The sequence below is a fragment of the Trichosurus vulpecula genome, chromosome 1, assembly GCF_011100635.1.
Source record: "Trichosurus vulpecula isolate mTriVul1 chromosome 1, mTriVul1.pri, whole genome shotgun sequence".
NCBI lineage: Eukaryota > Metazoa > Chordata > Mammalia > Diprotodontia > Phalangeridae > Trichosurus > Trichosurus vulpecula.
In genome coordinates this window covers 550395749-550411383 of record NC_050573.1, presented here as the reverse complement: position 1 = coordinate 550411383, position 15635 = coordinate 550395749, and the positions used below count along the sequence as shown (strand labels likewise).

General features: G+C 41.6%; 1 protein-coding gene across 1 annotated transcript in view; it reads right to left on the bottom strand.

The window, feature by feature from the left end:
* DNAH3 (dynein axonemal heavy chain 3) overlaps positions 1 to 15635 on the bottom strand; it is a 171731-nt gene that overhangs the window by 116413 nt on the left and 39683 nt on the right. Inside the window, exon 16 of the mRNA XM_036766518.1 lies at positions 10963 to 11086. Coding sequence (XP_036622413.1) covers positions 10963 to 11086 — 124 coding nt within the window. The remainder of the gene's footprint in view (positions 1 to 10962; positions 11087 to 15635) is intronic.

Below are 15635 nucleotides of genomic sequence, written 5' to 3'. Positions count from 1 at the left end.
CCAGTATTCTCCTGTTCATGCTAGACGGTTAAGACTAGGAAGAACTAAGATTATAGGTCACCCAAAAGACAACAAAGAGTCTATTACACTAGAGCACATTGCCAGTATAGAACTGTCCATAAGATGAGACATGCACACACACACATGTAACTAAGAAGATTTCCAGAGAAGGATATCAGATGTACAGCCTATATGCTGCATTGGAACCTTCATAATATTGAGCCATCTTCTGATGGTCCTGTTTCTATGGAAAACTTATGAGGGAACGTAGACAAGAGTCACACAAGAGGAGGAGGCATGAGTAGCTTGGATCTGTATCATTGGAGAGAACAGTCTCTGAAGAGATCGACAGCCCACTGATGTATTGAGGATAGATGGAGAATAGCAAGAATGTAGACAGGGAGATCAATTAGGGAGATTGTACAATAGTCCAGATATGGGATGATGTGGTTTTAAATTGAGGGTGTGGCAGTATGAAAAAAGTTGTTGTGGAGGTAGGATCTATGGGATCTGAGGATTGACTACATATGCCTCATTATGCCTCATAATGAGTGACGGAAATGTTGGAGAAGATGTGGGAGAACTGGAATACTAATGCATTGTTGGTGGATTTGTGAACTGATCCAACCATTCTGGAGAGCAATTTGGAACTATGCCCAAAGGGCTATAAAAATGTGCATACCCTTTAATGCAGCAATACCACTTCTAGGGCTGTATTCCGAAGAGATCATACAAGTGGTAAAAGGACCCATATGTACAAAAATATTTACGGCAGCCCTTTTTGTGGTGACAAAGAATTGGAAATCAAGTGGATGTCCATCAGTTGGGGAATAGCTTAACAAGTTGTGGTATATGAATGTAATGGAATACTATTGTGCTATAAGAAATGAGGAGCAAATGGACTTCATAATAACCTGGAAGACTTATATGAACTGATGCTCAGTGAGGGGAGCAGAACCAGGAGTACAATTACAGACACATTGTATCCATGATGACTAACTTTGATAGACTAGGCTCTTCTCAGCAATGCAAGGTTCTAAGACAGCTCCAAAAGACTCATGATGGAAAAAGCTATCCACATCCAGAGAAAGAACTCTGGAATCTGAATGAAGATTGAGGCAAACTATTTGTGCACTTTCTCTCTCTCTCATTCTCTCTCTCTCTCTCTGTTTCTGTTTTGTTTCTTCTTTCTTGTGGTTCATTCCATTGGTTATAATTCTTTACAACTTGACTATGGTGAAAATATGTTTAGTGTGAAGGTAGACATAGAACCTATATTGGATTACACGCCATCTTGGGAGGGGAGGAGGGAGGAAAGGGAGGGGGAGAAAATCTGAAACTAAAAAATTTGTAAAAATAAAATAAAAATAAATAAATTCAAAAGAAAAAAAAAGAGTGAAGGAAAGCTCAAGGTGGGTCTAAGCTTACAAACCTGGATGACTGGGAGGGTAGTGGTGCCCTTCACAGAATAGTGAAGTTTGGAGGAGGGCAGAGTTAGAGGGAAAGGTGGTGAGCTCCATTTTGGGTATGCTGAATTTGTGGTACTGCTGGGATATCCAGGGGAAAGTGGCCATTGGCATTTGGAGAAATGGGTCTAGCATTCAGGGGAGGGATTACGGCTGTATGTGAAGATTTGGGAGCCATTTTTGTAGGGATAATGGAAGCCATGAGGTATAATGGGGTCACCAAGGGACAGTGTGACTGGAAGGAAGGAAAAGAGCCAGGACAGAAGCTCTCCTACTTGGGGTTGGGAGGTGGAGGATGATACAGCAAAAGAGAACGAGAAGAGACATCTAGGGGAATAGGAAAGCCATGAGGAGCTAAAGAATATAAATATTCAGGAGGAGGGAGTCTAGACTATCAAAAGACAGTTGTCCTGGGTAGTAATGATAGTAATCCTAACGACAGCCAGCATTTCTATGATACTTTAAAGTTGGCAAAGTGCTTTCCAAATACAATTTCATTTGATCTTCCAGCTTCCCTGCCAAGGAGGTGCTATTATGATCCCTATTTTACAGGTGAAGAAACCGAAGCAGACAGGCTCAGTGTCTTTCCCAGGGTCACATTGCCAGTAGTGTTTGAATTCAGGTCTGCCTGACTCTGGGTCTGTTGCTCTATCCATTGAATCAGCTGGCTGCCTCAGATGAATGTAGTGGAGTAACATCGAACTCTAAGAAATAACAAAAGGAACAAATTGGGAAAAGCTTGGCAAGATTTGTATTAGTCGTAAAAAGTATCATTTTTGTAGAGCCTTCTATGTGCCAGGCACAGTGCTAAATGCTTTACCAATATTATCTCAGTTGATCCTTACAACAACACTTTGAGGCAGTGTTATTATTATTGTCCCACCCCCTTTTATAGAAGTAGAAATTGAGGCAAACAGAGGTTAAGTGACTTGTCCAAAGTCATTCATGTAGTAGTAAATATCAAAGGCTGGATCTGAGCTCAGGTCTTCCTGCAGGAAGACTACAACAACATAAAGGAAATAGAATTATGAAATGACCAACCAGAAAACCAATGATGAAAGGAGATTCTCAACTCTTGAAAGATTACTAAGAGTTGAGGAGTGAGTAGGTGGTGAGTAAGCAGAGTATATAGAATCACTTTTGAGGAGTTTGGTATTGCGAGTGTAGCCCATGGCTCAGGGAGTCCCACTGGGGAAGGTTTTATACTTAAAGGGACCCAGATCCATCCTAGGGGCACCTGACCCCAAAGAAGGCCAAGTTTTCTCTCCAGCTGTACCTAGATTTCTGTCAGCCAATAATTTAAGCACCTACTATGTGTGCCAGGCACTGTGCTCAGTGCTAAGAGTGCAAAAAGAGACAAAGGACAGTCCCTGTCCTCAAGGAACTCACGATCTAATGATTTTTTTCCAGGAAAACATGGATCCTGTCTAGAGTTTCCCCAAAAGTTGGAAACAAGGTCCCCTCCCACAAAGTATTCAGTGTACAATATGGGCATGAAATATGAGACAGCTTTTATTGTACTCCACACAAAATTCACAAGATTCAAGATATTTAAAGGCATGCATGAACAAATACAGGAAATAAAATGTTCAATTAGCTAATTATACTCATTATATTTCTCCTGGAAGGCAAAGTCCCTTTGTAGAATTGGAAATAGATATTTCACATTCACTTCTAGCCTGCATTGTCTAAGCAATTCATTACAACCACTACAAAACGTTGGCTAATTTTAATCTCCCACCCAAATAGGGTAAGGCTTTCTTTAGTCCTTCAGGCATAGAACTGACTTCCTATTGGTCCTTTCCTCCTCTGAGAAGTATGTTGTTAAGGAAATCCTCTCTTGCTGGGTGACCAGCCCTTGCTCTCTAGCTCAGAAACTTTCTCCTCAGGAGATAATTTCTAAAACTGGGAATGTCCCGGACTCCCAAGAATGAGAGACAAACATCTTCCACCCCACCTTTGATGAATTCTGGTTTAGGAGCCCAAGAGAAAGAGAGAAAAAGGGTGGAGCCTTACTCATAGACATTATACAGAGAGGGGAAAGTTTTGTAAATATAGACCATCTTCCTTAATTCCCAGTTGTCAATCATCTTAAAGGGAGTTCCAGTGACTGTGGGGACCAACCAGGAATTTTCTAAGTCATTTCAGCAAGGCCTTCCTGATTACCCCTGCTACAAAAGTATAAAAGCGAGAAGAAATATAGGATGACAGGACCATGGTAGGGTCAAGAGCAGGTATTTTAAAGACAGACAACATCTGAAAGGAGTCAGTAGATAGGAGAGTAGGAGAGGGAGGGAGGAAGGAGGGGAGGGAGGGAGAGAGAGAGAGAGAGAGAGAGACAGAGAGACAGAGAGAGAGACAGAGACAGAGAGAGACATACACAGAGAGAGAGACACAGAGAGAGACACACACAGAGACAGAGAAAGAGAGAGAGAGACAGAAAGAGACACAGAGAGAGAAAGAGAGAAAGAGACAGAGAGAGACAAAGAGACAGAGAGAGAGGGAGAGGGAGAGAGAGAGAGAGAGAGAGAGAGAGAGAGAGAGAGATAAATGGAGGAGGAAAGAGAAAGAGGAGAGAGACAGAGAGAGAGGCAGAGAGAGACAGAGAGAGACAGAGAGAGAGAGAGCCTAAAGATTACTGGAGAGTGTAAGTATTTATCTTTGATAAGGAGAACAGATGATATAGAGCAGTTTTGAGGGGTGAAGTAAGGGGGATGGATGGAGCTGACAATGGGTAGATTTGATTTAATCAATAAAGCAGGGAGTTGTCATCTCCTGAGAAAAGTGGGGTTGGTGACTTGAAGAGAGAAAAGTTTGGAATAATTGTTTCAGGGAGTGATAGAGAATCAGGGATGAATAAAAGGATTGCTGTGCATCAGTGAGGACCTAGTTGAGGTCAGAGACCCTGAATTTGTTATGAAATCCAACAGTGTCATTGTATGACTTTCTCTTTCTTCGGAGGCACAAGAGTAGGAGGGAAAAAGGCAGGTAGCAGGGATGGCTTGAGGTTGAATAAAAGTAGGGCATGAACACTGGAAAGACAATGGAAGACAGAACAGTGGAAGGAGAAAGTTACTCAAAGATGAAATATTGTGCTTGGTGAAGTGGTTAAGTATAGGGTCAAGACAATGATGGGAAGGAAATAAGACCCAAACTAGAGTGATATATAACAGAAAGAGATGAAGGAGTTGGAAGTGAAAATGGAACATAAGTTTAGGAAGAATGAGGTGGAGAGATGAAAGGACAAGAGATTATGATCAGAGAGGAGAATTTCTAAGTTCAAGATCATTGATGAAGATCATTAGGTAGTGGTAAGGTCTAAGGTATGCCCACTTCTGCCTATGGTGTTAAGGTCTAAGGTGTGCCCACTTCTGCCTATGGTGTTAAGGTCTAAGGTATGCCCACTTCTGCCTGTGGCTGAGATATGGTGGAGATATAAGTCAATGGGAATGAAGAGATTGATGAATTAGGAAGATATTCGAAGAGACATCGATATGGTGAAGTTTGTAGACACAACTGGCCTTCAGGATCTCATTAAAAATTGGTAAGATCCTGAGAATCGTTACCCTTTGCCCTCTCTCCATGGTTGTTTCAGAGAAAGGGCAGATTTAGACCTTTGGCAAAATAGCAAGTAATGGAATGTCCAGAGAGTCAAACAACTCTCTTCTGAGATACTCCAAGTCACTTGTGTGGATTATATCCTCCATCTACACCCTCCTTCCAGAGAAGAAGGAAGAGAGCAGAGGTAGACTGTTTTTCCTATTTCAAGCCGTCACGAGTGCTTACTATCTAGCCCGTTCTGTCAGTGCTGACCGAGCTTAGCTAGACGTCTGCGGCTGTGGAGTGAGCTTTCACACGGATTGTATTAAAATCACTCCTGACCACGACCCCACCGCTTCTGGTCGGTATAGCAAGCTTATAAGTAGATGGCATAAAGAGGAAATAGCAGGAAATAAGATTGCCAAGAGGAAGTCATGTACAAACCATCCCAAAGATCAAAGGAGTGTAATTTACAAATTGTATTTTGTGTGTGTGTGTATATATGTGTGTGTATAAATATGTGCGTGTATGTATGCATGCATGTGTGTGTACGTGTATATATATATATATTATATGTATATAATATATATATATATAATTTTTTTTGGCGAGGCAATCAGGGTTAAGTGACAGGGTCACACAGCGAGTAAGTGACAAGTATCTGAGGTCACATTGGAACTCAGATCCTCCTGACTTCAGGGCCAGTGCTTTATCCACTGCGCCACCTAGCGGCCCCAAATTATATCATATATTAACCAAAAATCACATCCTGGTAATAAGTGTGGAATGAGGGGAAAATATCTAGACTCTGTTGTCAAGGTTTTTGATCCTATGATATGTAAATCTCAGACAAGTGCCAGACATCTACAGAATGCCAAAAGGTGATGATAATTTTGAGATCCTGTGGATGTGTTAATTTGAAAGCTTTATGACAACTTTGAGATAATTTGGATTATGCTGATGAACTAACCCCAAGGTGGCACAGATTAGAGTTAGTCTGTTCCTCCTAAAACCCTATTTTAAAAAACGAGACCTCAAACTCCTGCCCCTCCCGAATCCTCTTCCAGCTTGGATTGCTCTCACCTCTAATCCATGCTTACATGAGTGATACTCTCTGCCTCTCCCCTTCCCCACCCCAGCCTGCCTTTCTTCACCATGCCAACCCCTATCCCCACACCCTCTGCCTCTGTCCACCTGTCTCCATACTTTCTGGACAGTTTGCCCCCACATCCTCTGTGCCCTATTAAAGTATGATTACAGCCTCATTTCCCACCGCCATCCTGGTCTTTCCCAGAGAGTACCCAAAGAACCAGACATGCCTGACCCCGTTTCATGATTTTATAATTTCCTAAATTAATTATCAGTTCACATATGGATACTTATTAAATATCTGTCTATAAGTCTGGGTTCCTCTGCACCACTCATAGAATACATTATTCTATTCACCTTTTCCCATGCCAAATCTATGCCTACCTCTATGAGTTCTGTATACTCCTCGAAGTGCCCGATATAATGTGGGGCACACGGTAAGTCCCTAAATAAACACTCATTGAACAAATGCAACCTCTTTTAGTGTCCCTGCTCCAGACCAGTGTAAAACCAGGCGGCTGCGCAGCAGCCCAGCGTATCAAGGATGGCTCTCCCCAAGTTCACATGATAATACTAATAACCAAATGAACTTATTTACATAGTGCTAGGCACATTTTATAATCATTTATTTTTCATTATGATTTATTACTTACTATAATTCTCATCTCATCCACTCCTCACAACCACTCTCCGAGGTACTTATCTCTTATTATTATGAGCTCCATTGGACAGATGAGGCAGAGAGCCATTAGGTCACTTGCCCAGGTCACACAGGTAGTAAGTGTCTGAGGCTAGATTTGAACACGTGTCTTTCTGTCTCCAGGCCCAGCGCTCTATCCACTATGCCACTAGCCACCCTCATACCTAGAAAATAGGTGGTTTCTCCATGAGTTTAATTTTTAAAAGGCAGCTGCAAGACTTGAAGTTGAGAAGATCTGAGTTCAAATCCTAGAAGAATACAAAAGTGGAAAATGTGGCCCCAGACCTCAACAAGCTTAGAACATTGGAAAGATGGAATATTTACATGAAACATCTAAAGAACGGTAATAACACTTATAGTTAATACACCCAGGCGACCCAGCAGGTACAATGCTGGTTTGAAGTCAAGATGACCCGAGTTCAAATGCGGCTTCAGGCACTTACTAGTTGTGTGACCCTGGGCAAGTCACTTAACCTCTGTTTACCTCAGTTTCTTCATCTGTAAAACGGGGATGATCATACCGGCACCTGAGGCTCAGATGAGATAATATTTGTAAGGCGCTTAGCACAGCGCCTGGCACATATAGGCATTATGTAAACGTTAGTTATTATTATTAATGAAGCGCCTTCCTGCGTCTAGAATGCCCTTCCCCATACTTCTGCCCTTTAGTATAGCGGGCTTTCTTCAAGGTTCAGCTCAGAAATGACCTCCTATGGGAAGCCTTTCCGGATCTCCTCAGCTTCTTCCCCTTCTCACATTCTGGTTTAACTGGACAAATATTTTCCCCATTTTCCCAGTTCAGCGTAAGCTCCTCAAGGGGAGGTTTGTGTCTTTGTAGCCTCAGCACAAAGTCTTGAAGTTATCAGGTGCCTAATGGTGGTACAAGCTAGAATTTTATAGGGATTCGTAGGAGGAAAGATAGTCACAAGCTAGGGTGGAATCCGGGAGTTTCAGAACGGGAATAAAGACCTTCTGATCCAATCTCCTCGTTTAGGAAAGGAAGGCTTATAGAGGTCAAGTGGCTCACTCAAGTTCGCAGAACTAAGGTGGTGTTCATCCTTCCAAGAGAACCAAGGACATCATGGGTGATGTCTTGACTTCCCAGGGAATCGGTTTAAAGCGAAGCAGAGATGAACAAGTTGTCAGCCCCCCTCTCTCTTCCAGAGTCACTGAGTGAAGTCCAACAGCGAGACAAGAGTCACATGACTAGCAATGGCCCAGGACGTAGTGCGTGACCTTGGCATCTTTGATGTCTGACTAAGCTCTAAGCTAAGTAATGTCAGGAAAGTCTCCTTGGAGAAGGGAATGGGGGTGGGGGTAGGGCATTAGACCTTAAAGGAAGTATCAGGCTTTGTTTTGTTTCACAAGACACAGAGACGTGGACAGAGAGCTGACCCTGAAGACAGGGTTCAAGTCTTGCTCCTGAGGCATTCTGGTTATATGACCCTGGGCGAGTCACTTAACCCATTTGCCTCAATTTTTCATCTATAAAATGAGACTAAGAACGGCACCGACCTCCCAGGGTTGTTGTGAGTATCAAATGAGATAATATTTGTAAAGCACTTAGCACAGGGCCTGGTACGTAGTAAGTGATATTTAACTCTCCTTTTTGGTTGATTGGTTGTGTCCGACTCTTCACTACCCCATTTGGAGTTTTCTTGGCAAAGATATTGGAGTGGTTTGCCATTTCCCTCTCCAGCTTACTTTACAGTTCAGGAAACTGAGGCAAACAGGGCGAAGCAACTTGCCCAGGGTCACAAGCTAGTAAGTGTCTGAGGTCAGATTGGAACTCAGGTTCTCCCGACTCCAGGGCCAGCATTCTGTCCACTACGCTGCCTAGCTGCCCCATATAAACGTTAGCTATTGTTATTATTTTGTGGTCATTTCCTCCCTGGAGAGCTCCCTATACTAATGACATTACAGGCCCAGTCCCTGTCCTTTGCTTTCATGGTGGGTTAAGGCATTTGTCCAATGCCACAGTGATGGCGACAGTGGGAGTAAGGCCCGTGCACACTTTCCTCCCTCCAAGCCTTCTCGACATCCAGTCCTCTGCTGACCTCTACTGTACAGAAGCTAACATAGACTGAAGGAAGAAGTTAAGTAAAGTAAAATCCAAAGGGCCGCACCTAGGCCCGCATCACTGATCACCATTAACGTGGCTGATGGCTAAAGAGCTGTTGGGCTCTGGAGATAGGAGTCCACAGAGGAGTGGGGGAGGAATTGGAGATGGGGAAAGAAAACATAATTTCCCCTTTTCTCAGGACACAGGGCTTGACCAAGCAATGATTGTACAAAGATGCAAAAGAAGGTGGTGAATGAAATTCTGAAAAAGGTGAAGTTTGTCTTTGGTACTATGTCCCATCACAAAGCCTATCACTTCTTCTTGCTGCCCTAAGCCCCTCATAGGTGGGTCTATTCCTCTCCTCAGTGTTGACTAATTTCAGCCAACTCGTTGAGAATTGACCTCTCTATAGATGAGTTTTTTCATTAGTCTGGTGACTGTAAATTAATGACAACCATTCTCATGGAGATACTTTGGGATGGTATTCAATTTTTCTCCTGTATCAGTCATAATCTCCTGAACTGTAAGTCCTTTTAGCATCATCATCATAGTTCCTAGAACAATATTGGGAACAAATCTTTAATATTTGTTGTTCCATCGTTTTTCGGTTGTCATGACTCTGTGTGACCCCATTTGGGGTTTTCATAGCAAAGATACTGGAGTGGTTTTGCCATTTCCCTCTCTGGCTCATTTTTACAGATGAGGAAAGTGAGGCAAACAGGGTTTAGCAATTTGCCCAGACACAGCTAAGAAGTGTCTGAGTGATGATTTGAACTCGGTTCCACCTCACTTGAGGGTTGGTCTTCTATCTGTTGTGCCATCCAGCTGTCTAAAGGTCCTTAATAACTGCTTGTTGAATGAATAAGACCAATTTTGGCCCACATTTCTGAATCCACTGCAGAATCAGGCATTTGTTTCGCCTTCTATTCTGACTATGTCTTTCAAGATTTTCTCCACACTCAGATCATAGATTTAGAGCTGGAAGAGATCTCAGAGGCCACCCAGTCTAACACTCTCATTTTATAGGTGAAGAAACTGAAGCCCAGGGTTACTGGGAAACCGTTGGAACAGGAGCACTTAATTCTTTTATATCCTGGACCCCTTTGAAGTCTATGGACTTCTCAGAATAATGTTTTTAAATGCACAAAATAGATGGAATAATAAAAGAAACCAATTACATTACAATACAGTTATAAAAAAATATATTTTTCAGTTCACAGACCCCAGATTAAGAACTCCTGTATTCGAGACAGGATTTAAACCCAGCTCTTCCGACTTCATAGTCAGTCCTATTTTCATTTCCATCTGTCCCATTTCCATACACACTGTCTTCCTACCCTGGTATCTAGCGGGGGGGAAAGGATACTTCCTCCTGAAGCTGGTGATTTAATTATTTTTCATGGAACTACCTTTCTTCCTATGTACAACCAAACGTTTCTTTTTTAAGGCTCTGAGAAAAAGCATTGACATGGTAACCCACTGGGTACGACCTATATACCTACATGCAGTACTGTGCTATTAATGTTTAATAGTGGGTTTTCTAGGACACATTTTTAAATTTAATATGCATTATTACTGTTTTTTCCATCACTTTAAGTCTAGGCAATTAACAAAACAACAAATTTAGCCCTGATTTATAGCATTTGCCTTTTCTGAGGTGTAAATACTCACAATGAAAACTCATCAGCTTCCAAGAGCCTGTTCGAGCTGGCTCCAGCACACCACACCACAGCCTGTATGGATATAGCTTGTCTCCCCTTGGACTATAAACTCCTACAGGGCAGGGACTTTTTTTCATTTTTATTGTCTTTGTGTCCCCAGTACCTCACACAGAGTAGGTATTTCATTAATAAATACTAGTTAATTGATTCATAGTGAATTGACATCTGTTTCCCTCTTGTCAAGGGAAAAAGAAATTCCCTCTTTGTTCACTGTCTCCAGTCCTTGAGCATCTCAGAACTCTGAGACAGAAAGATGAAATTGAGAGAAGAAAATGAAATGGAGAGTAAGGCCCTGGGGAGGCCAGGAGTAGGGAGAACAAAGCAAGCAAGAGTGGAGAAGGTCTCAGTTTCCAAGACATCGATCTCCTTGGGCCATACAAGTACCTTTTAATGAGGTTCATCTCTGCCTGTTCCCTCTTGGTATATAGCAGATTTCGGCTGTTTTCAAAGATGTCCTCTATCTGATCAGGCCAGAGGAACAATGTACTGTTCAGCTTTATGTCCTCAACTGCAAAACGCATAAACAAAAACAAGTATACTCTAAGAATTTAGGCACCACAAAGTCAGAAACTAAACACACACACACACACACACACACACACACCCCACAAACATACACAATGCCTCAAAGTCTTGGTGCAGTTTTAAACTTTAATAGGCGTGTGTGTGTGTGTGTGTGTGTGTGTGTGTGTGTGTGTGTGTGTAGCAGCTTACAGTCTTACAAATTAAGTAGAGGTGTCAAACTTAGGGTGGGAGCAAAGCTCATGAGTGTGGTCCAATCCAGATTAAAACGTGCTTGGGGAATATTTAACAAAATAAAAATACAATTTTATTGTTGAGTTGTTTTACCAGTCGTGTTGGATTCTTCGTGACTCCATTTGAGGTTTTCTCGGCAAAGCTACTGGAATGGTTTAAAAATATGCCAGCTCATTTTATAGATGAGGAAACTGAGGCACACAGGGTTAAGTGACTTGACCAGGGTCATATAGTTAGTAAGTGTCTGAGGCTACATTTGAACTCAGATGAACCTTCCTGTCTCCAGGCCAGACCATCTAACCACTACACCACCTAACTTCCCTAAAAATACAATACAACATAGATGATGTTAATTTGTGGCTTTCTACATTTCTATTTGAGAACACTGAGAGGTTGAGTCTTGTCCAAGGCCACAGAGCCACTATATGTCAGAGGGGAGACTTGAAGACAAATTTTCTTGACTCTAAGGCCAAGCCCTTCATCCACTGGACCATTCTGCCCCTCCATAGGACTGTAGCTAATAAATGCAGTAGAATAAGTGGTCATTGCAAGGAACTAATGAGGCACTGATGTTGTGGGTTAGTGTTTCAGAACAGGCTCATGAGGGTGTATCCTCTGTTCTCATTTCAACAAAGACCGTCGCATCAAGCTCCTGGGATATATTCTATTTAACAGATGAGAAGAGTAGAACATAGAATCATTGAATTAAGAGTGTCAGGGACTTTGGAGATGATATAATCTAACCCACATTTAATAGGTGAGGAAAATGAGGCCCAGAGATAAAGTGACTTGTCCAAGGACCCCGGTCCTCTAACCCCAGATCTAGGCCTCTTTTTTTTAGCGATATCTTAGAACAGAGGCATCATGTAGCCAGCACAAGGAGCCAGCAAAACTCCCCAATGTAACCTGAACCAGATAAAAATGTAATTAGTAAATATTTAATGAAATAAATAAAAATACAGTACAATATAGATAACGTTAACTTGTGGTTTTCTAAGTCAACATGAAGCCCACAGGGATCCATTTCTATTTGAGTTCAACATCACTGCTTTTGCAGTACAAGCTGCATAATTTCATAGATAAGAAACAGTAAGCCACCATGTGTTCACACATTACAAAGATATAAGGATGTGAGTTACAATGTCCTGGGTGCCCTCACTGACCATTTCTAATTTTGGACTAAGTAGGAGAAGTAGAAGTGATGATGAGGGGGAGAGATTAGGGAAGATGGCTGATGTGTGTTCATATAAATGTGAAACCCTGGACACACCCTTTCCCATAGGCATTGCCATGAAATCTGGAGGCATAGGCAGAAATGTCTGTATCTGGGTAGACAGATATTACCTAGAATTATTAAATGCTTGTTGACTAACTGACAAGATAATCTCTATAGCCCTTTCTGAGGCTATAATATATATATACATATATATATATATATATATATATATATATATATATATATATATATATATATATATATATATATATATATATATATATTTATACAGATAAAGTACCGGCCCTGGAGTTAGGAGGACCTGAGTTCAAATGTGACTTCAGACATTTACTAGCTATGTGACCCTGGGCAAGTTGCTTAACCCGGTTAGCCTCAATTCCTCATCTGTAAAAATGAGCTGGATGAGGAAATGGCAAAACCACTCTGGTACCTTGTATTGGTAAGCAAAATGGGCTCTTAACACTTAGTTCCACCAAGTGCCCTTGAAGAGTTTGGCTTTTGTTTCCTTTGAGTAATTCAGTGTATTTTATTGAGTCTTACTAGGTGCTAAGCCCCAGGCCCAAACCCCTATTAGGTGTAAAACCTATGTGGGTGTGAATTGGTAACTAAGGTGGGGCCCAAAGTGGGGCTAACTAAGGGGAGGTGCTAACTCCAGAGCCAATCATAGCAGCCTGGTCATTCAGATGACGTTTGATGATGTCTGAAACCCTATAAGAAGAGAAGACAGAGCCATTTGCGCAGGGCTCTCCCTCTTGGCGGTGTCTGGACAGCTGTAGCTAGAAGCCCTCCAGCTCGTAAACCCGGATGCTGAGACTTTGTTAAACTCTGGTAACTATGTATTGGGATTTGAATCAGACAAGGTCTGTCTGTTGATGTTTGTAATTTGTTTGTATTTGTTCCAAAGTTCAGGGTGCTGGCTTTTTCCCCTGAACTAAGCGAATGGTATTTGTATGCTGAATTAAACTAAGCTTGTCAACCCCTTAACGTTGCTTTCCTTAGAAAAGCAGATCAAAAGAACCTGTGCTTTTGCAGCGTGCTGGTAGTGTTCTTGTTGTTGGGCTCGTGGCGGTCTTTCAACCCCACAACAGCTGCTAGCCGGATTGTTAAAACATATCTTTGCCAAGAAAACCTCAAATGGGGTCACAAAGAGTCAGAAACAATTGAACAGCAATATTTTATATATATGTGTGTGTGTGTGTGTGTGTGTGTGTGTGTGTGTGTGCATTTATATATACACACATGCATATACATATGTACAAATATACATATATACGCATGTTTGTATATAATTGTGTATGTGCGCATGTATATGACTTGGAGGAGATTAAGCAGACACTTTTGATTATGTGATCTGTTGTTAGAATAACCTATTCCATTCCATAAAGAACTCCTGTTTTGGAAGTGACTTCCCCCCCACTCTGGTCCCGAGTGATGTAGCCAGGGAAAGAAGAGAAAAATATTCATTTAAATCTTCAGTTTTCCTCCCTTTTGGCTTAATAGCTAAGAGTTATAGAATACTAGGTCTAGGATGATGGCGATGGTGTTGATGACGACATTTGGTGATGGCAATAGTGCTCCTGAAAGGCCGTGTGGTACAGTGAATGAAGAGCTGGCCCTGGCATCAGGAAGATCTAAGTCTGAGTCTTTTCTCTGACATATATACTCACATACACGTCAGAAACAGAAGACAGCAAACATATGTATACATGTATATATACAATACATCTGTACAGACACACGGGAACAGATACTGCATGTGTGTATATGTGCGCATGCATACATACACGGTACATGTACACACACATGCACACACATGTACATGCACGTGTACATACACACACATACACAAAGCACCAAAAGCTAAGGGACTTGCCTCATTTCTTAGCCTCCTGGTCCTTTGGCTAACAGTTCTTTAATAGTATGCCCTGAAAATTGAAATTACCATCTCATTTGGTTCCCCACCACAACCCTGGTGCTGTTACTATCCCATATGATGGATGAAGAAAAGGCAAGCAGCAAGAGAACGATTCACCGAAGGCCACTCGACCAGCGTCTGAAGCTAGATAGGACAGTGGCGCTTCCCGATCCCTCTCTACCTGCTGCACCACCCAGCCGATGATTCTGTTCTGCGCCGGTAGAGGAAGTTGCCTCATAGGGGCCTTTAAACTGATGAAATCACAGGTCTGAACCAAAACGACCGTAATAATAAAGCAATAACTAACATTTTCATGGTGCTGTAAGATTTGCAAAGCATCTTGTTTAATTCTCTGGGAGGTATTTACTACTACCAAGCCCATTTTACAGATAAGGAGACTGAGGCTGGAAGCTCAAGAACCTTGTCAGTATGGAGGTGAATCAGGTTTGAAACCCAAGTCTTCCTGATTCTAAGTCCCATTCTGTATCGCAGAGTCAGCTAACTACTGCCAAAGGGCTAAATCTGGGCAGCTGCTTGTTTTTGTAAGGCCTGACAGCCAGGATTGTTTGGTTTTTTAAAGTTTTTGTTCTTTTTTTTTGTTTACATTTTAAAATACAATGAAATTTTATTTAAAAATAGAAAAAAAAATTCTAGTTTGCTGTACAAAAACAGATGTTGGGCGGGATTTGACCAGCCCTATAGCGCTGGTTAGTGTGGTATATGGACCCCGATGGTCCCCAGACCCTTTCTGGGGATTACTGAGAGGTCAAAACTATTTTCATAAAAATATTAAGACATTATTTGCCTAATAAAATGCTTTCTCCTTTTCCAACTACACATCTATTTGGGGCTGGATTCTCTTCATAGATTTCAACCAAAACAACATATTGCGACACAATGAGTACAGAAGCAGATTGAACATCCAGCTGTCTTCTATTATGCCTCTTAAATCTATTAAAGAGATTTGCAAAAATATGTGAAACAATGCTGCCCTTCTCACTAATTGTATCATTTGGGAAAATAGTTATTTTTTCATAGAAATATTTAAGGTAATCCAAAATGAATTTATTAGTTTTCAATGAATTAATAAATTAAAATTTAAAAATCTATTTTAATGTCTAATGTGGCAAACATCAATAGATATAACCA